Consider the following 25202-nt stretch of genomic DNA (forward strand, 5'->3'; position numbering starts at 1 on the left):
CGTGTCCATACATCAGGGCTGATTCACATGTGTTGAGGAGGTCTCACTGCCACTTGCAGTCCAGCCTGTCTCGGACAGGCTATTTGCCAGAGGCTACGGAAGTTTTGCCGATAGCCAGTACGTCAGCCCTCATACAAATCCGGTCTCGACCACCCTTTATTATCCTCAAATGTCCAAGTCCGGCGTCTCGCTCGACTCTGAAATCTCCATAGGCAAGCAATGAGCAGGAGTCGCACGAACACGGAACCTCCAAAGCAAACTATAGCCAGTCTCACAACCGCAGGCGAGTCGGGCGTGGTTCTAAGATCCTCTTACATCAAGTCACGAGCTTAACAAAGCCTCACTGTGAGAGTCCCGAAGGGGCAGCCCCGCAGGGTCTCTGTCTCGCCGCGCCCCCCGCTAGGGGAGGGACTTCTGCTCAGTTGACTTGCATCAAGCGCTCCTCAGAGATACGAGTGGCAATCACAAGCGCCAAACAATCAGCACCCCAGCATAGGCCCGATCTCGTCGGGGCTCTACGGCCGCTAGCCAGCCTCCTGAAGCGACTGATCCTGGATGTGACAGGATTGCCGACTTGCGCAAAGTGCCCTTGGATGGTTTCGCGGGCTCCCTCAAGATTCCATCCCGACCGTTCCGACCCAGTGGCGAATACACTGGAACTGGGCTACTCGGAGATTCCTCCCAGGGGGACTCTGAAGAACCCCTCCGTGCTGCGATCTCGCCGCCTCACACGATCCGAACTTAACTAAGTCCCTCTCTCGCCTGAGGCTTTGCCGGCAAAGCCTCAGGCAAGAGAGGGACTTAGTTAAGTTCGCACACGATCCATGTCTCTGTTCCGAGCTCGAAACTGGCTAAGACACCATCCAAGGAAGCCGCCCGGCTCGCGGCTCGGGACTCCCTTGAAACCGCGCGTCTGCCCACAGGATACGCGAATGCGATCGATCTGGAAGCTGGTGTGTTGCCAGAATGGGAACAGCGTGCGCATCGATGTTCCAGTCCCGGGCCGACGATGAAGCTCAACCCAGTCCCTCCAAGTCAAACTCATCTGCAGGCGAGAGGGTAACGGGTGCTGGGCCGTCTCGAGATGTGTCTCACTCACGCGCATTGATTGATCTACGGGAGGGGGACACGGCCTCGAGTCGGGGCTCTCCCAGGAACTCGCAACGGCCCGAAAGAGTTTGTATCGCACTCTCACATTTTACTTAGGTGCCCAATTTTCCTTCTAATCATGTTTTTACTTTGAGTTCCTGTATGACTCATTGGTTGCTGCATTTTTCGGTGTTTGGAATGATTTGGAATGGTATGTAGTCAGTTATATTTCATTGACTTTCAACTCGGATCTGAGCCAATCCTCGCAGCACCTCATGTACCTCTTCGGGACCACTAAGATGAAGAAATCCATTGTCCTGTGCCTCTTTCGGCGATCCGCCAACAACGACTCCATGAAAGCCCGCGGCACGCATGGCCTTGTGCATGCCCTCGTCGGCTACTTTATCACCAAAAGAGACTCCATGCGCAAATTCATGATTCGTGAGCTCTTGTATAACCACATCGCCCTTTCCCCGTTTCGTGTGGGCCAGCATGACCTGGGGTTTGCTTTTGTCAAGAACCGCTTCGTAATCTGTAGCGCCCACTTTGCGGAGCTCATTTTTGAGATAGGCCTGAGCTCGGTCACCACCATAGCTGGGGGCTGTGGAAAAACCAACAATTAGTGGATGGTTGGATTAGCATTTCCGTCGTGAGAGACTTACGAAATTCTATAATTGTTGAAAACTGATGCTCCCCCTTTTTCTTCCAGCCATCCCCATCGGGTATTTTTATTTGTGAAAGTTTTGTTTCCCATGTTCTTGATTCAATTGTCGTGGGGTGAAATCGACCTGAACCTGGGTATTTAACCATCATATTATGCTCGGCGGATAGTCCCAATTGAGGAACCCCTCCCAAGAGTTCTTGAAGTTTAGGTGCTGGCTTTGAAGATGCAACGTAAACCGTATGTCCGGCCCCCGTAAGGGGTGATAAGACTTCGTTCCGGAGAAATTCCATGTCTTTTTGAGGAGTTTCTTCGTTCTTGACTTTTTTGACCAGAACTCCCTGGACGGATGTCAGAGTTTTTTTGGTTAGAAGGTTAAGATTTCCGTCAACTTGTGACCTCATTAAGTTTCGAGAAATTTTGTTCTCTTGTCGAGTGTGAATGAAACCTTACATTATAATCGCTGACCACCAAAATCGGGCGTTTAGTTAGACGGACACGTTCCTGGGCCGTGCTTATAATTTTCGCAACGTCTTGTGGGGAACCGATGATCGCAGCAGGCAAACCTAGGAGTATGATCGAATGACGTCAGTAGAAATCCAGATAACGTGAGGATTCGATCAAGGAAGTTCATGATCACTGAATTCGTTGCGAAATAAAGATGTTTGAAACTTACAAATGCAAAGCACGAAGGTTACTAGGAGCTTGGATACCATTTTAGGATTGGTTAGATGTATTTAATTCAAAAAATGAATGTCGGTTAAAAGAAAGATGGTGGAGTAACGAGGGACAAGTGATGGTTACTGATGAGTGTGGATGGGTGGGAAATAGTCACGTATTTTTAGTCAACTGGTATAGCAGGGTAATGGCACGAAAGGACAGTGAAAGCTCAAATGGGTACGGGTGTGATTCGTACTATGTAGATGAGTGAGGACAAGAGGATCGACTGGCCTGCAGGGTCTATTTATACCCTGCGGCAAGAACCGAAAAGAGGGCGTTCCCTCAGGGAGAGCCCTGAGGGGCTCGAGGCGTAACAAGGAGATGAAGGGGTAACCAGCGAGGTATCTAAGGGAACAAGCCGGGATACAAGAATAGAAACGGGCCTAAGGCCCAAACACGGGATGCATCGAAACATGGAAAGGAAGCATGGAAGGCACCCTCGTCGTCTTGAGGCAGTCGCGAGGATAGCCAAGCCCGGGCGAGGGCAAGGGTATGGCTGGAAGCGTCGGAGCCCGCCGGAAGGGCGAAAAATCCTGAAACGAGGGAAGGCCCAAGCCCATTGGGAGGGCGAGGGTCGGGTGAATCTTGGAGCCGGTGTCCGGTCACGGGCACGGCGACACTGGCAAGCTCCAAAGGAAGCTCAATCATGCTCACAAACATGTGGATACTACCTATTTTGAAACTGAACAGCTTCGAAACCTGAAGATTTGTCTGAACACCGGGCGGATGGATCGTAAAACCAGGTCCACAGACACGTTGAGAGACCAGTTTCTGGCGGATTCTTGTTTCGAAAAGTTCAAAACAAGTTCTAAAACCAGCAGTTTTCGGTGTGCGGAAAAGTTACCCTACAGATCCAATCCAATTCCTTTGCACAACATCCAATGAGTTACTTCCCACCGCGTCTCATCATCAAGTAGTTCCGCAAAAAGAGTATTGTTATCTCCGGTGAGTGCTCCCCGGAGAAGTTCACCGATGAGCTCTCCCCGGAGAAATTCTCACACGGAGAAGTTCTCACATGAGTTCTCCCCGGAGAAGTTCTCCGATGAGTTCTCCAGTGAGCTCTCCAGTGAGTCCTTCAATGAGTTCTCCGTGGAGAACTGAATTTTTGATTACCTCGGTGAGGCACATAATCGATATTTCGATTTCATCGATTTGTGACATCCCGAGGTTCATTTGCCTCGGTGGGTAGCAAACCGAGCTGGATTTCATCGGTTGGCAGCATCCGAACATCAGGATGCTCGTTTGAACTCGCAGCCGAGCATTGATTCATCGGTGGCTGGTGCCCGAGGTTGATTCGGCTCACAACCATTCGGAGACGCTTCGCGGCTCCTCAGAGAGGCTTAGTTAAGCTCGAGATTAACTGGGATGTGCACATCCGATGCTTATGTTGGCAGTGAACTTACGGGGGCTGACAAACTGCGTGAATCTTGTAAAAACCCCGGGGAAGGAAGAAAAGGTACCACCCGACTACACGATCGTAGCGGGCATCAACTCTCCCCCGGAGAGGTATACACCAGGCCATAACACTCCCCCGCAAGCCAATATCACTGATAACAGAGGTGATATTGGATTGGACACCAAATGGACTGGTGTGAAACTACATACAAATCTAAGTGTTACTCCCCGACAGACTTGTTAACTGTCAACTTTCACGCATACTGGCTACTATACTAATGCTATTTTTTAAAGACTATACTATGATTTATCTTAAAATGGGACTTTTGGCACCCATGAACCGTGGAACTATTTTAAGGCAACCACACTCCTAAACCAATAATCAATAATATGCTTATATGTAAGACTAGGAGTAGCTAACACAGTTATGTCATGTTATGTGAGGGTTACAAGCTGGGGAGATGTGACATGTGCGAGATGCAGGCAATGGGAATTGAACACGCAACAGAGATAACGCTGGGCTCATAACCTGTAAAAACCCCGGGGAAGGAAGAAAAGGTACCACCCGACTACACGATCGTAGCGGGCATCAACTCTCCCCCGGAGAGGTATACACCAGGCCATAACAAATCTGAACAAAGGGTCTGCATGGATGTGTTTTTGCAGCGCAATACTCAAATACACCACATGCCTTGCCAGTGTCTCAGTCTGCATTCGCCAAGTTTCCACCTCAGCTCCACTGGTATCCCTGATTGTGTCCGCTCAAGTTGTTGGCTGGCCCGCAACCAGAATTAGTCATGTCTTAGCTTATCTGAAGCCCTCAGGAAGATTAAGCGGGGACTGGTAGTTAGGGATGACTTTCAGTTGGCGCGCTGACGCGGCGTCCCCAAGGCCATGTGCCAATAGGGGGGTTCACGATTGGATTTTTGGTTGCTGGTGGCCCCATAAAATGTTGCTTGCTGGTGCCCAAGTTGGGCCATAAAATTACCACCAGAAATGGTAAAACTTTGCTGGTCATCCAACAGGGACCAGCAAAATTTTAGACTCACGAGTGAACAGACCGGCACCCCTTCAATACCAGTCATCACCTGGAATGCATACCTCCATCCGATGGCCGGTGATCAACACGGGTCATCGGGTCAAGTACACACTCAGAGCATCCGCATCCGTGTCAACTCTTCCCCAACACCGGTGATTGGACACAGGCACACACCCCACTCGATGACCAACCCGGTCATCGAGTGGATACACAGGACCCAGGAAAGCCCCTATGGAACACAGTAACCAAAATGTATGATTTTTTTGTCAAAAAAACAAAAAACCTACGCACCCCAGATGTATGAATGGTCATTTTGGCTGGTAAAGGTACTCACCTCAATTGTATGAATTTTTTCTGAGGGCAAGGGGGGTAGTAACCAAAAATGTATGAGAATCAGGGGCTCAAGCTAAGGTTGAAATCCTTGTCTGTAATGATTTTTCAGTCTGAATCAAGTCTACAGTTCTAGGCTGGAGCGGTACCACACTCACCTACCCTCCGGCTGTGGCTCCAGTACCACCACCACAAGTATATACAAAGTATATCAATCCACCTCCCCCTGTGCCACCCAATCAATCCACAGGTTGCATCCCACTTTCTGTCCTTCTTATTAACAACGGTGGGCCGCTACGCTAAACTATCCGTAGCGTGCGCTATCTGCTAGTTTAGCGTTGCGTAGTTCCTGACACATTGCCGTTAGTTGTAGCGCCCGCTACGGGCCGCTACGCTACGCTAACGGGCGCTAACAGCGCTATCAGCTTTTTTAGCGGTTGAATAGCACTGCTAGCGCTGATAGCGGCGATAGAGGCCCTGTAGTTTCAAGGGGTGCCTGTTAGCGGTAGCGGGCAATCACTGCCCGCTAACGGAAAACCCTGTCATTTGTAGTTTAGATCTGCTACGCTGCGCTGAACTATGGACTAAATGTAGCGTAGTGGCCCACCGTTGTTATTAACCCTGCCCAAGTGACCCCATTCCCCCCCCCTCAACAGTTAAAGCAGTCTGGTTCCCAGTTTTTTTCTTTTCTTGCCCCCCCCCCCCCCTTGGCAGCAGCATCAATGCTGCCCAATAAAACGTAGGCACAAAATTTGTATGAATTTTTAGACCAAGCTCTGAACCTACACACAAAACGTGTATGAATGAGCTCCAAAAATGTATGAATTTTTCAAAAATATGGGAATTCAGGTTACTGTGTTCCATAGGGGCTTTCCTGGGTCCTGGATACACACTCCACTCGATGACCAATTACCCGGTCATCACGTGCACACACACTCCACTCGATGGCCGGACCGGGTCATCGAGTGGGTACAGTGTACACACTCCACTCGATGACCCAATCGGGTCATCCGTACCGACTCGATGGCCGGACCGGCTCATCGAGTGGACACATACACTCCACTCGATGGCCGGACCGGGTCATCGAGTGGATACACCTCCACTCAATGACCAACCCGGTCATCGAGTGGATAACTACTCCACCGATGGCCGGATCGGTCATTAAGTGGACACATACACTCCACTCGATGACCCGGTCCGGTCATCGAGTGGATAACTACTCCACTCGATGACCCGATCCGGCCATCGATCCGGCCATCGAGTGGATAACTACTCCACTCGATTACCAGTCATCGGTGGAGTAATCCACTCGATGGCCGATCCGGTCATCGGTGGAGTAATCCACTCGATGGCCGATCCGGTCATCGGTGGAGTAATCCACTCGATGGCCGATCCGGTCATCGGTGGAGTAATCCACTCGATGGCCGGATCAGATCATCGAGTGGAGTGTATGTGTCCACTCGATGAATTGGTCCGGCCATCGAGTCGGTACGGATGACCCGATCGGGTCATCGAGGGGAGGGTGTAGCCACTCGTTGACCCGGTCCGGCCATCGAGTGGAGTAGTTATCCTCGATGACCGGTAGTGGTGATCCACTCGATGACCGGGGTATGTATCCACCCGATGACCGGGTTGGTCATCGAGTGGAGTGCATGTACATATGGGTGTTGGCTGACCCGATGATTGGCCTTTCATCGGAGGTGTATGATAAATACATACATGATGGCCAGTCTTGATGATGGGCACCAGTATGTTTCCGTTGCTCAGCCAGCATAAAATCCTCCTGGTGTGAGGTTAAAAATTTAATTGCACAGCGTGCGCATCTTTACTGGTGAGGTGATAAAATGTTGCTGGTGAAATCCAATTGTGAACCCCCCTAAAATGGGTCTGTCTATGGTTGATTAACCAGGTGGAGACTGCTCAACTCTTAACCAGCAAAGCCCAACAGCCAGAGGGTGACACGATAACCAGCTAGTATCAATGTCAGCTGGTGTTCTCGCGTGGAGAACTAGCTGGACAAGAGGTTAGTAATTATATATGTATAATTACTAAAATAGTCTAGATACAAAAGTAACGGAGAGAGAAGGAAATAAGAATGGAAATATAATTGTTTATAGGTTAGCGTCATGGTGTTCAAAGTTGGTTTGCATAATTTTATGCCTGCATAAATCATAAAATCATAAAAATATTTTGGTGAGGAAATTTTGTATTACATAATCAGACAGTCATATCCCCTGCAAAAAAGATTTTATGATTTTATGATTTATGCATGCATAAAATTATGCAAACCAACTTTGAACACCATAATGTGAAACACCATATATAGCGCTTTCTTTTATATCTAGTCTTAGTAGACTGTATAAGCTGCTAAAGCTAGCCTTTCTGGTAGAAGTCTACCAAAGGTTAGATCAAAGATATTTGTAAGATCTTTTTGGTTTCTTTCCGGCTGTTCTAGCGCGGTTGGGCGGAATAAGTGCCTAGTTACAATTTCTCTAACAAGTACAAGGAGTAGTGAGTCTAGGAATATCTGTGATAACGATTTGAGAGATCTAGGTTAATTATTCTTTTCTTAAGGAGAATGGTGACTTGGAGCTTATGCTAGTCAAGGGAGTCATTTACTTAAGTAAATATTAATATTTAGTTAAGAGAAAAGAGTCCGCTTGAGTAGTATTTTACCTTTTCACAATTTCCAATAAGAAGTCAAGTAATAATTCAATCTAGTGTTCTCTGAGTGGAAGAAGGGAATCCCTCTTCCTCCTTTTGATAGAAAAACTCTTCTCTCTCCCTTGCCTTTGGTTATGATCATATCATCCTGCATGTTAAAGTTTTTCTTACTATTTGTTTCTTTGTTCACTATTTTCTTGATTATTAAGGGTGTTCAAAGTTGACTTGCATAAAATCATAGCACCATAAAATCATAAAATTCTGAGCTGAAAAAAATATGTGCACCCAAACACTAAAATAGAGCAATATTGGAGGACTTCCTGTTGGCATTTAGAGAGCTCTAGATGCCCCTATAGCTCCTAAATTAAGACATCTACTAAATCAACAATCACTGCACATGAAAGTCATGAGCTGTAGGGTTAGGAAAACATTTTCCCTTCTACCAAAAATTAAGAGTATGGGTGTGTAAAATGAGAGCTGGGAGGCTCCCAGACTTGACGGGAAGTCCTCCATTTCTAAAATGGTACATATAAAATCATCATTTGAAAGTTTTAGGCCCCGTTTGGAGCCAATATAATTGCGCGATATAATCTGGAAACTTGTGACATCTGATCAAGTTTTGGCGGACCTGATCAGATGTCACATAGGATGTCATGCAAAAAAAATCATATATTGCCTGGATTATATTGGCTCCAAACGGGGCCTTATGATTTTATGATTTTATGTAATGAAAATTTTATGATTTCAACTTTGAACACCTTAATTATCTCTACTGCTTGTGGTTTTCCTCATTTAAGCATATATGCATTATCATTTTGTCTTGCGCGCTGTCCTTGCACTCTTTATAATTTCTGTGGCGTTACTTTCTCACATAATGTATCATTTCACTTTTATTTAGCTCTGCGCTCCGCGCTATCATTTAATTAAAACAGTTTAATCTTAGCGCTTGCGCTTCTTGTAGATTATTAACAATAATTATTATCTTTTTTAACCCTTTTGGACATTCTAAATGTCTCAAGGGTTGACAATCAAGCGACTGGTGACAAGGATGCTCAGTTCAAATTGTGCCCCCAAATTGCTGCCTTGGTACTTGCAACATGACCACTGGGCTTAACTCCAAGACCCATGTTTGCCATCAGCATTGGGTTGAAGACTGATGAAGGAGTTCATTTGGTCTGGGTTCTGCGGCGGACTAGGAGACCTCTGGTGGTAACTTATTCTATTTAAGGCACTGTCGACATACCCACCAACCATTTTCCTCCCCCACCACATTGCACATATATTACTCCTTCCACTGCTTATCTACTGTTTATCCACTGTTTATATACCAGTAACAAATCCGAGTACCCAATTCTTCATTGTCTGTTATTTTCCCATTCTGTTTATAAAGCTGAGCTTTAAATAACAATCCAAACACCTCTTTCTTCTTCAATCTACTTTTGTCAATAAGCTATTTTTAAGCCTCACTTCAACCCAAACACCCAGTAGTTCCTCTACTTCAAAAAAAATCAAATCCCCATCATGGTTTCTGTCAAACTCGCCCAACTTATCTCAATTGCTGTATTTGCATCCACCTGCATAAACATCCATGCTGAGACCATCACAACTGGAACCATTGGAATGAACAAGCCCAACGAGTAAGTGCCTTTAACTTTTGAGTGATTCCAATCCATAATCACGGTATTATGTTCCTCTGAACCTAAATTTCTCCTTCTGTTCCTTTGTGCTTAGTCTTACCAGTACAAATACAGCTCCCTTGGACGGTTCATCATCCGGCAAGCCCCGTAACGTTGAATTGAAAGAAAATAAGATACTCGCCGGACAACCCAAAGACTGAGTGGGCGAGCCCAACGCGGAAATCGCGGTGGTGCAACTCAAACAACCAGGAAGTTTACTGTTTTGCTGATCCCTTGTTTTCAACTTGCATTGGCAGAGGATCTCTCGGTTCTTTGAAGAAACCCAAGCCACCTGTTACTTTGGGTCGGAGAAGTTCCAGAATTTCGTTACTACGAAGGAATAAGCCATCAACGAGTGATTCCCCGCCAAGAATCAAGGCACTTGATAGCGCTATTGACGGATTCAAGCTGCCGCTACGCAAACAATCAGGATCTTCAAGTGAAGCAGAAAGCGAGGCGATACCCAAGAAGATCACAGGCAAGCCCATCACTCGCGTTCTTGCCAACACTGGAGACATCATCTCTTCCAACGGCGCAGTTACTGGCAATTCCAAGCCACCAACAATCCGCAAGCAAAGAGAAAGCTCAATTGACAATGTCGTTTGGGAACGACAACATCCGGCTTCCGGTCCTCACCCCAACGAAGTTGACAAGAAGCCATCCACGGAGCACCAGCAGACAAAGCGCAAGGACAACCAGCCCACTGAACCTATCACTGGACCAACAAAAAAAGGAAGAGGCAAAGAAGGGAGGCGTGAGGTCGTTCCTGAAGAACATGGTCAACAGCGGGGACGGGGGTACCAATGGAGGAAACAACAAGGCGCTGAAAGGTCAACCTACAGTCGATGTGCATAAAGATGCTCCTCTAAAGGATAATCCTGAACCTTGAGCTGGCCCCCTTATTTATTACGGCTCAATAACTTGTCCTTGTGCTTCACTTGTCATTTCAGAATAATACAGGCTGGTAAATTTTGTGCATATATGATTGTTTGCTCCTATCAAGTAGCGCAATATAAACCAATCCATCTCTGTACATTTTTTAAAAGAATTCGTTGGCTTTAAGCAGTTTAGCAACAGTTAACATGAGAAGTCTTCTACATGAGGTACACATATGAACTTCTGGGCACTCGAGAGCCACAAGAGGATCTATAAGATCAAGCAGCTTCTTTGTGTGAGTCTTCAAACAACTTCACCGCAAAAAGCCTTTGTATCGGTACGCACTTCAATTCTGTTGTACCCGGGCCTGCTCGGGTGTTGATCAGTTTTCCCGAGTGACCCCCCGTGAAGCGTGGGAAGCCTTATGTAACACGTAATACCCCCCACAACACTCCGAGCGGCTATACATTCACTACGAACTCCGTATTCCAACAACGAAAGGCAATCATGAAACGACTTTTCGGATTCAAAGCATCAGCCGAGGAAGATGGCACGTCAGCTTCCAACCAGCACTTCCAACAAAATGAGCCGGCTCGCCGAGATCCAGGAAGGGCGCGTCATTCCGTAGCCGTCTCATCCTATGCCACACAAACCGATCGAGGTATCACTCGGCAGCCTCATCTTCCATCCTCCCGATCCCATGCCCACATCACCCGGAATTCATTTCATCCCGCCAACCAAATCTCCAAACGATCCATCTCAGCCTCATACGTCTCGAAAGCGCCCTCTCAACAACAAAGGTTCCCCGCATCACGTACCACTGGCCTTTATGGACGCGGACGCTCACTAGTCCCTCCAGCAGCTACTCCCGAGAAACCTAAAACAAGAATCGAGAGAATTACAACCAAGATCCATCAGAAGTTGGATCTCTCGAGTTATTTGGATTGGCCGGCCGACAAATGGATGGAAATCCAGGAATATTTTGAGCTGATGGATTGGGACGAGCTGGGCTTCACCTTCGGGATCGGCCTAAATGGTGCCCATCTCCTTCTTCGATTTTTCTCCGGCCTAGAAAGCATGAGACGAAGCCACATGGGCGATAAACAAATAAACAAATCCTGGTTTTCATTTGGCTTTGTTGAAGCGGTCAGTCCACCTAAATCTATATTATCTCTCTAGATTGTTTCTAATCGATCTTTTGCTTGTTCTTAGATGACGATGTGTTCGTTTTTTATGTGTATATATTCATGCTATAATAGCTACGCGTTCTTCACAGCTCGTAGAGCATATCAATTACATCACCGCGAAGTTAGTCTAACGTTTGATTCATGTTTTCATTAAGTTTTTTTACCACAGAAATTCTGATCTCTCAATAAATTTACAATAGGATATGGTCAACTCTCCAAACGTAACCTTAGTTCAATCACCTACTGCACCACAGGAGGAACCACCAAGCTGGCGAGAGGTGACGTTCAGCCTACTGAAACGGTTTTTATCGTCTTGCATTGGATGGCCGAATTCGGAAATAAATCAACTACCTAAACCTACCCAAGTGTATCAACTAAATATGTCACAGATCGATCCGGTCAGACTTAAGGTCTTCATGTACGTAGACTGTTATTCCGAACAAAACCATGTCTTACATATCCTAACATGTGTTATCGTTCGTCTATGGATGCCGCTCAGTGTTTATCCTCCACCTCAAGCTTTCCTGATACATTTCGCCAATTTCTCCGAAAGTTGCTTGCATTGGATATTGCTTATGACGGTCTTGATCTACCAAGTAAGACCCTTCCTCGGTTCCACATATCTCTTGTAACCGTCTTGGGATTGATTGAATACCAAGTGAGCTAACCGTATTTTATATTGCAAAAGAATTATTTCGTGATCAATCATTTTTCTCAACTCGTGAAGGACAAAGAGATCATTCAAGCCGAAGTCATGCATGAGTACAACACCAAAGTGCGTTTTCTTTTTTGCTGCGCTGATTGCGTCGCGCGTTGTTATCTCGGGTCGGTCATCACTGACAAAAACGTCCTGTTGATTCTTTATGATGGCTTGAAAATAGTTTGTTTATCCTAAAGCGTTTCCTCACACAAGAGAAGCTGCGACGATGACAAGTTCAGCTGAATTCATTCGTCGTGAAGATTGGATGAGTTATTGAGAATCCAGTCTCTAGAGAAACCATGTTTGATAAACTTTTGCCCCACTTTTTTGAGTTATGGCCACCAACAGGACATCCAATTGATTTTTCCAGATGACGCTTGAGATCATCAAGGCTCTTTTTTTTTAAAAAAAAAAAAAAAAAATGTACTGTACCGCTGTCAGATTTCAATTTGATAAAAAAATGAATATCATTTTGTTCACACATCTTACCCATAGTATCTTCATTACTTGAGATGTTTTTCTTTGTTACTTTTCGAAAGAAATTAGGAATATTAAGTGTGTAATATAGCTGTTCTGGTGTACATAGTCAATATTAGCGCAGGGGACATGAAGAGAGCTGATTGCATAAACTGGTCATGTAATTTAGATATTACTATCAGCTTCCCTTGTATGCAATCAGATGCAATCTCTTGCATATCCTCCCAAGGAATGTTTCATAGCCTGGCAAGTGGAGGACTTCCCATTAAATTGGAATAAATCTCCTGCAAAATCTGAAATCTGGAACTCTGGATTACTTTGGGGATCTTCGGGGACCTAGATTGCCCCAAAATCTGAAATCTGTTGGCTCACATCTGACTTGGAAGTCCTTCAACTATTTCACTGGATGATTTCTTGCTTTGATTTTGTGTTCAAAAAGAGGTGATGACATGGGCAGCATGGGCTTGGTACACCGGGAAATTGATGAGATGTAGCAAGTGCTAAACGTATCAATCTCCCCAACCTCTAAAGAAGATTGCAACCTAATTTTTCAGGAATCCTGATTCCTCAAAAATTTCCATTTCAATATTTTCAGGGGCCTCATGTTGAATGAAAGGTATTCCCGGCAGTGCTGCAGCCCCTTCAGACCCATATTTGCAGCCCCTTGACCAGACTAACTTATCAAAGTCCCTCCCCATGTGAAAGGTTGGAGTTTGGAGTTTGGGTGGTGGTCTGGGGGGTGACTCATTTGGGTGGAGCTTAAGTTTGGCTGGTGGCGAAGCCACCCCTCCCGCAGGGAGGGACTTACGGCTAAAGCTAACTTGACACAAGTCCCCCCGGCTCGCTGTGGCTGGCCGCGAAGCGGCCCCTCCCGCAGGGAGGGACTTGTGCACAAAGTCAAAATCTTGGCTGAGAAAGAAATCACCAATGGCTGGAGGAAAAATACTTAGCATCACCCAGCCTCCCCCTCAGCTCCTGTGGACCTGCCCCAGAGCCAAATTACACTTCTCAATCTCAGCTTTCAAATGGCGCTGGTCTCATCTCCTCAATCCTTATCATTTTTTCTGTACTAATGTTTTAAAAATAAAAAAACACAAAGAAATGTAAACCAAGGAATTACAACCCTCATGCCTTGTGGATATTGGATTCACAAGCCTGCAGATATCTGCAGATCCTACACCTGTAGCCACCCAATTGTTGCAGATAGGATATTCAATTGTGCATATTATCAGAAAATCCAAAATTGGATCTTCAGTGCAATGGAATATCCTCCAGGATTCCTTTGACCTCCAAAACGGATTCCTTCAATCAGTTTTGGAGTTTATGCCTCAAAAACTTGGGGGAGGATGCCCATCAGTACTGCCAAGAAAACTGGCTGTTCAGTTTTTCTTGTACACATATTGGTGAATTTTAAATTGTGTTTTTGTGTTTTTAGGATTGAAAATCCTTTCTTTGTCTGCCAGCCTGCAGACATTATTCATAAGCCTCTCCTACGGAGAGCCCTCCGGGCGGGGTCCCCCGGACCCTCCGTTTGAGAGGCTTAGTTAAGCTAGCGGCTAAAGCAACTGTTTGGGTGGAAGACCACCCACCAAAAAGTGATGGAAAATCACTCTTTGAATTTTGTAGCCTGCAGCTTCAACGCTGCCCCCCCCATTATCGGAACTTAAGCTGCTTTATACTTTGTTGATTTTTTGAGCTCATCACATCAACATCACATTTTCCAAGTTTTTTTCGATAAATTTTTGTAAAGCCCACCCAGACTCAAGACAGCGGTCTTCACAGGCGGTGCCTGGCCCCGCAGGCCTGTGCGGGTCAAGTTTTTGTTTCTCTTATTTCGGCTTTGCTTGTCTGCTATACTTTTTCCTTTGAAAATCTGAGCTGACAGGAAGGAAGATGAGGTGCAAGTGCATCTGTCGATGCTCGGGACCTCATATGTAGCTCGCATAACGAGCGAGCTACAGGCTCTCAAAGTTGAACCAGGATTTTGCCTGATGTTCTCAGGCGAGCACCCCCGCTTTGGGTCCAAGTCCCTCCCTGCGGTCGGCGGCACTCTGCTCCCCACTCAGCCCCGCAGAGGAGGGACTTTGTTAAGTTAGTTGACCAGAGTCTGCCAGTGCCACGAAATCCAAGTTTAGGGGGTCCATGCAAATATTTCTGCAAATCTGATTCTGCAGGGTCCATGTGCGGATCTCAATGGAAAGTCCTCCAATACCCCCAGGTCTTCTGAAATCTCAAACCAGGACGTCTGATAAGTTCAAGAAACTGATGTACTTATTGCTCGGGTCCACACCAGTTGGCAGTCACTCCGAGCGGAGTACAAATCAAAGCGCAAAAAGTACACACAAAAGACTTGTGACTCAAGTCGCGTCTTGCTTATTACATAACACCTCATCTTTTCTTGTCCACCGCGATGGGAAATTTGGCTCGGTGCCATCCTTTTCACAATCCATGGATGGGAATAGCCCACCGCTCACGATCAGTTGATTGGGCACCTCACTTTGCAGCTGCAATACGCAGCAATACGCACGCTGTACTCTGAACGTGGCTTGAGGACCAAGGTCCATGTGATCAAATGTCGACATTGCTCGGCACTACAACCTGGAAACGTCACTTTGGTGTCAGTGTGCGCCAAAATTGAACGAAAGAAACAATGTGCTCGATTGGAATCCCGCGGAAGCATCGCAAAAGTTCCAGCCAACGGTTTTGGCGAGACCGGCTGAGACCGGCGTTTGGGAACGTCACTATCGAATGCATTGCACCTGCATGCCTACAGAGATGCTGAATTGAAAGATGCCACGGGGCGAATGCTTGCAGCGGGGATCGTTTAGCTCCGAAACCATATGGACACCGGTGCATGTGGGAGGACATCAAAGATCTTGGCATCTCTGACCTGACTTTTCCTCTGCATATTTGTTGACTTTGGAGCCGCTCAACAACCCTCCGACTGCTAATCAAGCGGTGTCTGGGCAAACCAAGTGGTAATATCACGAGTGTTCTACGTTGGCTTATCGTTGGGCTGTATGTTGGTAGAGTTGTAGCCTTTTTTTACCTTTTTTATGTGCTTGCAGCCTGGTAGATAAAATCCTCACCAAACTCCGAAACTCTAACAAAAATTCAAACAGCTTCCCCAAAAGACACCACGATCAAGTTCATTTTTCATACATACTCTTCGCATTCGATAAGAAGAGGTAAGCCGTGCATTTAGCAGGACGAAATAGGATTGCAGCAGTTGTTCAGTTCTTTCCCAAGTAATGTCGGATACCAAGCTTCCAGTGTTGTTTCTGATTGCTGGAGCGTGGCATGGACGCTGGATGTTTGATTCCGTTAATATCACATTAACAGAAGCCGGATACACGACGTCTATCATCGAATTACCATCGACGGGTGCACGGCACGGGTTACCGCAAGGTGAAAGGGATGATGCGGAGTATATTCGGTGTCAGATTTTAAAAGAAATCGACAGTGGTGGGGATGTAGCGATCGTATGCCACTCGTATGCGGGGGTGCCGACATGTGATGCTGTCAAGGGCTTAGGAATCGGCGAACGCAAACAGAACCAACAAGCGGGCGGAGTTTGCAGCTTGATTTTTGTGGCTGCGTTTGTTCTCTGGAGCGGGACGAGTGTAAATGAACTGAATGACAAGCACCAGCAAGGGGAATTTCATTACAAGGTGGTGTTTATATTATCTGACTGCCTTCCTCAGGCGACCACAGCATTCTTGTGCACTTTATCTGCTAGATTTCTGACCCCTTTCGCAAATTGATTCGACTTTCTAACAGGAGGGATTGATTTGGCCAGCTCGGCCTGAAGATTTATTCTACAACGACTTGCCCAGCGGTTTCGCCGTCGAACTGTCTCGCTTGCTGCAGCCTCATTCAGCTGGGTCTGTGTCAACTTTCTTAAAATAGATAAGCCGGAGGTTGGGAAGAGACTGACGTAAAAACACTTATCCTGTCTTTTTGGTTTTAGAGCGTTTACTAGCCCTCTTGATCACGAAGCCTATCGATTTATACCCTCCTCTTACCTCATCTGCACCGAAGACAACGCGATTCCATTGGCGGCCCAAGAGGAAATGCTGGCAGACAAGCAGGCAGATTTCTTGCTCGTGGAACGAATTGCCTCAGGTCATTTACCTTTTATCAGTCGCCCACAAGAAACGGTTGACTTCATAACAAAATCCTTGGCCCTCGTTCGGACCAAACATACACCCATCCACCCAGGAATCTCCCTATGACCACCCATGGCTCCAGATGGAGGATACTAATTTCATTGGTCTGGACTCCAGATTGACCATCCGGTCATCCTATCCTTTCTGTGCTTTTTATATTGTTCGGCTATGTCAGAAAATTATCACGGCGATCCTCGATAGAATCAAGAATAGTTAATCTTCTACACCATAATGAGTTTGTTTGAAAAACAAATAAAAAAACCCTTTCTCGTTTCGTGCTTCATTACTTATTCAATTCCTTTGTCTCGCATCCTTTACGAACATTTTAATTGCACTTGGGTCCGGACCGGAATACCGGAATAGTTTTCTGTTCAGTACGGGAGGAGATTTACTATATGTTACATCAGATGATTTTATTATTCAGTATAACTTGTAAGATGTTTTTGTTGCAATCCACATGCTTATGATTACAACAGTATGGGTAGCCATCGAAGAAACCGGCCCATTTTCGCAATCATTCTCGCAGTCACATGTCCACCGATTCTCTCAGCTGTGCGAACTTAACACAAGTCCCTCCTTGTGCTCGCGGGGCGCGAGCACCCTCCCGCTTGCGGGAGGCGCTTCGCGCCTCCTCGGAGAGGCTTAGTTAAGCTCGTCAACTGTGCAAGTCGCTCCGTCAGGAGTCTTCTGGAATCCAAAATCCAACTAGGCTTATTCGTATGTGAAAAAAACACCAACATCCATAGAATGGGAGGGACTGCGTAAAGCTCGAGGCCATTGAACTAAAAGTCCCGAAGGGATGGGCGCGAAGCCCCTCTCGGCCTCGCTCGGGAGGGACTTTAGAACTCTAACTGATTACGTCATCAGCCTCTCGCACAGATTATCTACAGGTCGCGTCGCGGGTCAAAAAGCGATTGCAACCACTCCCACTGACATTACGATTGAAAATGGATACCACTCAGGCTATCTCCAACCCGTTGCGGTTTATTGATCTCCTCCATCATGATGCAACTCGAGCGGAATCGTCTCAAGATGGATCGGTCAAGTTTGAAGAATCAATTTCCCGATCCTTCCGATCTTTGCTCAGCAACGATGACTCAATTTATCAGGTCCGTTCCTACCTATTCGGTCCTTTGCGTTTATCAACAATTTTTCTGATATTTTCCGCCTTTCGAAACAGATTCCCTCGATAACGCATCCTCTTACCCCACCGGAATCGCTTCCCAGGGAATCCCTTGTTCGCTTTCGATGTATGATTCAAGATACCGGATTGGGACCTGAGCTTTATTCCTCTCAAGACTCGGCTGGCGGATGCATGATGTATCGAGAATCGAAATCGTGCACTAACGTCAATCCAGTAGACACCTATCATCATGGAGTGCTGTCTGAACGTGAATTATACTATGGCGTAGAGATTCCGGGGGAAGCTTCATGGGTTCAATCTGCTTTAGATGGGTCTCCAGAACGTGGTTTAGAGTATTCACTCAACAAATTAGATATGGTGGACAACGAGATGGAAAGTGGTGCTTTTCACAAGGCTGACGTGTCTAAGCTAGAAGGAACTCGCAACAAGTATCCTATCCGTGGCCAGAAGCATGTTGGAGCTCTCCTAAAGCTTTATGACCCATCCGATAACCAGCTGATCAAAACATCCGATGTAATTGAAGTGATCGGCGTTCTGGATTGGACACCGTAAGTAAGCCTGCATAGAAGGCCGAGTCTTCCTAGCTGTGTCGGAAATTTGATGCTCAAACTTCGATTTACCTTGCTAATCACAGGTTTCTTTCCGAAAACCATCACGAAGCTCTAGTCGCTGGCAAAGCGAATGATGATACTCTTTCAGTTACATCGTCTATCCCATGCGTCCACGTGGTCTTTTGCCGTACACCGCCCCTCCCTCTGCTAGAAATTTCAAGTCAGAAAGCTGAGCGCAGCATTGTCGTTGATCGACTCTTAAATTACCTCTCAAATAAGGTTTTCAAAGCAGATGACCTGGCAGCTCAGTACTTGCTTTCTTCTTTGGCAGCCAAAATGTTTGTATTTCTTTTTCGGTGATTCGCCATGCCGCCTGTATATTTTAAGCTAGAAGTAATACTAACTGTTTTTAAACTGCCAATGATTTCATAGCCACACTCGTCTAAATGGATTCACTATTGGAGCTTTACCCTTGAACTTGATCTACAAGGATGACCCACATTCCGCCTCTTGTCTATCAACTGTCCTATCGGCAATTCTCCCCAAATTTCTCACGATCCCTCTCACTGTCCCTTCTTTGAACCAAGCGCCGCTTTTCCCGGTCTCAAATGAAAGCTCTCTGCATTCTGGACCCTTGCAACTATCACCTGACACAACTCTATTGATTGACTCACGAACTATGTCCGAGGGCCAACTTAACTCCATGGGAATAAAAAATCTGGAAGCTCTCAAGAAAGTGGTGAACGACGGCAAACTGATGTATAGCTTCCCTTATAGCACATTTGATTTCGACGTCGAGATCGGAATGATTACTCTTAGCGAAGGCTGCAAAACATTTTTAGAAGGCTTTTGGCCGTTACCTATTCATCACTCGAAATCTCATGATGCCTCTCTCTGTACAGAGCCGACGGTAGAGGAACTTAATGCGTGGAGAGGACTCATTCAGGATATGAGGAAGCGCCAGATTATTATCCCTGAATCGGTATCTTCCGTGAGTTTTATTTTTACAAACCGCAATGAGAAAGCTCCACAGCATCAACTAACGCCACACCTTTATGGAAATGCAGGAAATTCAAGAGGCGTTTGTTTCGATACGGAAATCAGCCACCACCCTCACAGATGCCGACAAAGCCATGAGTCAAGATGATCTGAGCCAGCGCCTACAATTGGCTAGATTGCTGGGTCTTCGACTGGGCAAAAATGAAGTCGACTTGGAAGATTGGCACCAAGCATGCAAGCTAGAAAAACTCCGCAAGATTAGGCTAAGCACTAAATAGCACGTATTGATGTCCCGGAATCCTTCATGTCGATTACCCCGTTGGTTTATGAAACATCACCCATCACGTTATCTCTCTGCTCATGTCCATCCTTGTTAACCTAAATGATTGGATCACCGAGTACAGTATCGAACTAGTGCCACTGCCACTGGAATGTGGGTTCCAACAAAACATTATGCTGCTCCAAATTTTGCAAAATCACCCCGAGATTTAAACGGTTGAAAGCAATATGGGCAAGTGCCTCGTGTTCATTTGAGCACGCGTTGGATTGTACAAAGATATGTTCACACGCCAAGATTTGAGTATCATCCTTCAATGCACATGTAAAAAGCAGCTTCAAGAACTGTTCAACCTTGGCACTCCTTGCCAGTTGAAATACGGGCATAGCTCTGCCATGTAGGTGGGAGCACTTCGGCCGCGATTTTGATACCGGTATTGAATATAAAGCCTGATATGTATCCAATATCCAAATCCAGATCTTGTCACCACATTTGTGAAAATGAGATAGATTTTTGACATGTTTCAAAATCAACTGAAGTCCACCAATAGTCGAGAGTCATTTGTGACGATGTTGCGCGAGCCTTTGCAACGCTTGTTAAAAGTTTAACTTCCTGAGCTCAAAATTCACTATGCGTGTAAAGCTTAACTTTTTTCCTCAGCGAAAAGGCGGGAGGACGCCGTCTCGCACGAGAATGATTTTGTCCAGATCTTCTTCACATTTGTCATCGGAAAATAAGATCTGTATTTTGTGCTCACCACAAACTCATTCATATACGTAAAAGGAGTTGCAGTAAATCAGGGGATTGCCGAGTTACTCGGCTCACTTGGCAGTACCCTTCATACACATAAATATGTAAACACAAACACTGGGAAGTCCTCCACTGAGGACTTCCCGCCGATCTGGAAACCCAGATTTTCCCAGATTTCGCAGGGAAAACTAGGCAGATCTAGGATTTGGGAAGATCGAGCCCAGATTTCCCCGCAAAATCTGGAAAAATCTGGGTTCCCAGATTGACGGGAAGTCCTCCACTCACCTTCGCTAAATAGATTTAACGTGGAGCCGCTTTACCTTGGAGCCGCATTGAAAGAAGCACAAAAATCCACACGACATGAGGTGGCTTCGTGATGCACAAAAAGCTCGTTGTAGATGCACCCGCAATGTTCTAAACTGCGCAAAGCTTGACCAAGAAGCTTCAAAAGCCTTGGAGCACCTAAAATCCATTTGGGCAATCTCGCTAACTGCCCGGGTGTGCTTCCAGCCTTCCTGACACTGCGTCTACGGCCGTCGTTTTCTTCGATAGCAAGTGGCATACATAAGTAAGAGTCAATTGCTTCGCAAACCGCGCATTTGAAGATAAATTGAGTAACGTAATCCCATGTCTTCCTGGAACGCATCACATATTGTGTTTTGAAAAAAGCTTGGACACTTTTCCAAAATTAGTTCTGCACTGGAAAGTTTAAAAGCTACACTTTTGGGGTCTGGGAGGCACTGGTGGCTGGATACCAGTAGAATCTGTGAGTGAACCCCATTTTTGGCATACATCAAGTGAAGTTGGTGTTTTTGTGATGGAGGGGGGGATTACCCAAATGTCCAAGAATTATTCAAAACACAATATGTAGAAGACAAAAGTACTAGCCTCGAGCGATACCCGTCGAGTGGAACTTGTAGCCGGGCTACATGTGACGGGCTACGTAGTAGCCCTATTTCAGATGTCACGCTAGGATGAGGAGCGGCTGTTGAGCCCTGTACTATACAGGGTACTCAATAGCCTATTCATCCCGGCCGGGACTAGGCCCGGGTTTAGCGTGCCGAGCTATTCAGTTGTTCTTGCTCTTCTCAGTCGAAGAGGTTTCTTTCATTCTTAGTCATGTAGCAGATGTAGCACGTTTCTTTAGTGCATAGTTGTACACTCTTATGACGTGCTTGTTTGTTTTCGTGGCTCCTTTATAAAGCAGCCCCTCTTGTAGTGACTTTGTCCCCTTTTTTTTCCCTTTTTCCTCAGTCATCCAGAAATCAACTCGATTTCCTAGGCATTTATCCTGAGTCCTGTACGCGCACCGGTACAAACTTCCTTCCTCTTAGATTGAGATGGTCTAGGTCAAGAACAACTAAGCAATAAAGAGGAAGAAGTTTTCTTTTAAGTTTGGGGCTCAACTTTTTCGATTCTAATTTCTATGGCATGTATTAGAGTCTACCCTAGCTTAACTAAGCCACAGCGACTCCCACCAGGCGCTGGCTAACTTGACACAAGTCCCACCAGGCGCTGGCGGGACTTGTGTCAAGTTAGCACACTACCCAACGGTGACACCCAACCGTCCAGAGACAAGTCCAACAGGCAACACATGTAGATTAAGCCTTCAGAGTTCCATTCAAGAAATTCATACATACATAAACTGTCCTCCATCAGCCATGCATGTCTGCATACCTGAAGCTTGGAGCTTCTTGGAGTCCTCGGAGCCTGTGTGCTTATCAAATTTACGAGAATTTACGCCTGGCACGCCAGGTTGAAAAGATTAGGACAAAATGCCTAAAAATGTATGATCCCCCTGTAAATCAAAGACACCCAGTCGTAGTCGTACCACTCAGACCAGTTCCCCCTTCAGAACAAATGGTCGAGGGATGCTCGGCCAATCCATAAAGCTTCGGACCCTCCGCACCGACGCATTTTCTTTATCAAGAAAGTCACTTGCAGCTGCTATTACTAACTTCAAATGAGGTTAAAATTCAAGTCATGATTTACATGCTTTGTTTGCACGCATAACAGGACCTTAACTATTTAAGCTGACCTCAAGGAGGCAGTAAACATTGTATTGGTTATACGCAAAGTCAGGTCTCTGCTCCTCATTTCCTCCGTCCAGCGCTGAGTCACACCTTCCTTCTCTGTAACTATGTTACCATACTCTCTCTACATATTAGCTTGAGTTTTTCAATAGCCTCCGTGACCAGATCCTCCTAATTCACTCATCTATCTGACAGGCAGGATATCCCCGAATTGAATTTTATCATGAACCCCATTCTTCATCTCAGTGTTCTACTGGTAATCCTCTCACAGTCGTTTGTCCAATCCAGCTCGTTTGCCAGGGCAACTCAAGTTAGAAATGATATTCCCGCAACTACCTGCTCGCGAGCCGGGCTTGTCGCGATGACTTACGATGATGGGCCTTTTGATTACGAAAATGAAATCTCCGACTACCTCCATGCCCGTCAAATTAAAAGCACCTTCTATGTTAACGGCAATAACTACGGCTGCATCTACGATGATGCGATAGTGAAGCACTTGAAGCGGAGTAAGATATTTATTAATATCTCCTGTTAGCAAATTTTCTCATCATCAGCTACTTACCATGAACTTTGTGGGTTTTAAGCTTTCTCTCAGGGCCACTTGATTGGATCGCATAGTTAGTCCCAATCAACTGTGGTTTTCGCGAAAGGCTTGCGAACAAATTCTGCCTTTTGACACTCTTTTAATGTTACCCGGTTGTCCAATTGTTTTCGTTAGCATGGTCACATGCAGATATCAGTACCTTATCGGCCGAACAATTGAATCAACAGCTTGATTTCACTGAGTTAGCATTAATGAGTCCGTAATATTCGAATTTTGACATACTTTTCCTTCTATCGAAAAATATGCTTAGTGTCTTTTAATTCTGCTTCGCCATTCAGAGATTCTGGGAGTCAAGCCCAAATTCTTCCGACCTCCTTATGGTAAGTTTCACAACCTCATAGCAGTTCTGTGTTCTCTATGTTTGGATTTCTTGCTGAAGCTATGTCCTAACACAATCAGGTGCATACAACGATCAGAGCCTGGAAATACTGAGAAAACGGGGGTATATCGTGGCCAACTGGTCGTTTGACTCTGAAGATGCTGTGGGTGCGACCCCCGAGCAATCGATGGAATCTTACAAGCAGCTAGCCAAGATATTTCCGGCCTCTCAGATCACTCTCAACCACGAGACTTACCAAACTACTGCCAAAAGAGTGACCCCATATGCAGTACCCCTGTTGCAAAAAGCTGGATATAAGCTGGTGCATGTGTCCGAATGCTTGGGAACAGGAACCAATATGGCAGATCTTTATCAATGGGTTGGAAAACCCTCTGCCAGAGACGTAAGCCACAGTTTTGCCTCCTCAGTTGAAAAGAAGATGAATTGATCTACGTCCTGGAATCCAGTCATCGTGGACGTGTGATGGAAAGCCAGTTTCAACAGACGAGTGACTCATCTGATCGTATCCACCACACATTATTTCTCTCAAGACTCATGGACTAAATCCATTTCTATCATTCCACTTATAATTGTGAACCGTCTACATCTGTTTTCAACATACTCCATCTTATGGAACCGTGCCGCTGCCGCCGATCAATCTGAGGCAATTCAGACATCTCTCCATTGCAACTCTCCGTAAATTCAGAAAAACATCATAATTGTTGATCATTTGGGTGATTGCAACCAAGGGTTTAGTTGAACTTTACATTTTTGAAGTCAGTCACATGATAAAACTATCTTCAAATTGTAGCTTGAGTGACGGTCCCAGCAGATGAGAACACCATTTACTCCACATAATCCAGACTGAAGCGCAGTGAGGAAACATCTAAGGAATCAAAGGCTGCAATGAGACAAAGTTGGCCACCGAGAACAAGTTGGAAAGATGGTTATTCCACAAGAGGGCTACAAAAAAGCTTCCTTTGTTTTGAGGCATTGTACAGACCTCAAGTATATATTTTTGAGCTCTCCTAATTCTGTAGGGCTCAAAAATATGTAGTTTACATATGATACATGTCTGGTGACTTTGAACACATCATTCAAAGTTCCATGTTTTTTGAGGGGGAGGGGTCACCAGGGGAGAATTTGACGCACTCTCCAGAGAGTGCCAGAGTCTAATTTTATGTTGTTCTGGGTCTGATGTGAGTCTGATGTGGATTAGGAAATGATTGATAAATTCTTCAGAAGTCAATGGGAAGTGTGTCGGAAGTGATGCCAAATTATCACAGGACCTTATTCAATGTTGTATAGAACCACTTAATTTTCTAAGTATAACTTAATTACAATCTGTCATGAAATCATAGTTAATCAATGCCCAACTATTACTCATTTATGGTGAATTTCTGCTGATCAATTTCTCTATGTCAAAGGGGTTCCAAACAACGTAAATGTTACCTGCGGGGGCTTTAATGGCTTTCTGACCAGTTTTTACTTGTAATGGAGCTGTGAAAGGCGCCTCCAGTGATCTGTCACCCTGATGTACGC

General features: G+C 45.7%; 6 protein-coding genes across 6 annotated transcripts; 5 read left to right on the forward strand and 1 right to left on the reverse strand.

The window, feature by feature from the left end:
• Positions 1–1319: 1319 nt before the first annotated feature.
• PtA15_11A511 (uncharacterized protein) lies at positions 1320–2466 on the reverse strand (the record flags this gene model as incomplete). Its single annotated transcript, XM_053161428.1, has 4 exons — positions 1320–1690; positions 1752–2091; positions 2204–2316; positions 2427–2466. The coding sequence occupies 4 exons, from the start codon at positions 2464–2466 to the stop codon at positions 1320–1322; spliced, it is 864 nt and encodes a 287-aa protein (XP_053025375.1).
• A 6953-nt stretch (positions 2467–9419) lies between these two features.
• Positions 9420–10429, forward strand: PtA15_11A512 (uncharacterized protein; the record flags this gene model as incomplete). Its single annotated transcript, XM_053161429.1, has 2 exons — positions 9420–9535; positions 9832–10429. 2 exons carry the CDS (start codon positions 9420–9422, stop codon positions 10427–10429), a joined length of 714 nt encoding a protein of 237 aa, XP_053025376.1.
• A 528-nt stretch (positions 10430–10957) lies between these two features.
• PtA15_11A513 (uncharacterized protein) lies at positions 10958–12614 on the forward strand (the record flags this gene model as incomplete). Its single annotated transcript, XM_053161430.1, has 6 exons — positions 10958–11596; positions 11663–11758; positions 11838–12055; positions 12137–12233; positions 12326–12412; positions 12519–12614. 6 exons carry the CDS (start codon positions 10958–10960, stop codon positions 12612–12614), a joined length of 1233 nt encoding a protein of 410 aa, XP_053025377.1.
• A 3451-nt stretch (positions 12615–16065) lies between these two features.
• On the forward strand, positions 16066–17049 carry PtA15_11A514 (uncharacterized protein; the record flags this gene model as incomplete). The annotated part of the gene is made up of 3 exons (XM_053161431.1): positions 16066–16485; positions 16595–16698; positions 16785–17049. The coding sequence occupies 3 exons, from the start codon at positions 16066–16068 to the stop codon at positions 17047–17049; spliced, it is 789 nt and encodes a 262-aa protein (XP_053025378.1).
• Positions 17050–17930: 881 nt separating this feature from the next.
• PtA15_11A515 (uncharacterized protein) lies at positions 17931–19955 on the forward strand (the record flags this gene model as incomplete). Its single annotated transcript, XM_053161432.1, has 5 exons — positions 17931–18092; positions 18164–18675; positions 18762–19016; positions 19111–19669; positions 19746–19955. The coding sequence occupies 5 exons, from the start codon at positions 17931–17933 to the stop codon at positions 19953–19955; spliced, it is 1698 nt and encodes a 565-aa protein (XP_053025379.1).
• A 3005-nt stretch (positions 19956–22960) lies between these two features.
• On the forward strand, positions 22961–24172 carry PtA15_11A516 (uncharacterized protein; the record flags this gene model as incomplete). The annotated part of the gene is made up of 6 exons (XM_053161433.1): positions 22961–23243; positions 23322–23354; positions 23456–23536; positions 23620–23661; positions 23741–24063; positions 24128–24172. The coding sequence occupies 6 exons, from the start codon at positions 22961–22963 to the stop codon at positions 24170–24172; spliced, it is 807 nt and encodes a 268-aa protein (XP_053025380.1).
• Between the last annotated feature and the right edge of the window lie 1030 nt (positions 24173–25202).

This window comes from Puccinia triticina, chromosome 11A (genome assembly GCF_026914185.1).
Source record: "Puccinia triticina chromosome 11A, complete sequence".
NCBI classification, from domain to species: domain Eukaryota; kingdom Fungi; phylum Basidiomycota; class Pucciniomycetes; order Pucciniales; family Pucciniaceae; genus Puccinia; species Puccinia triticina.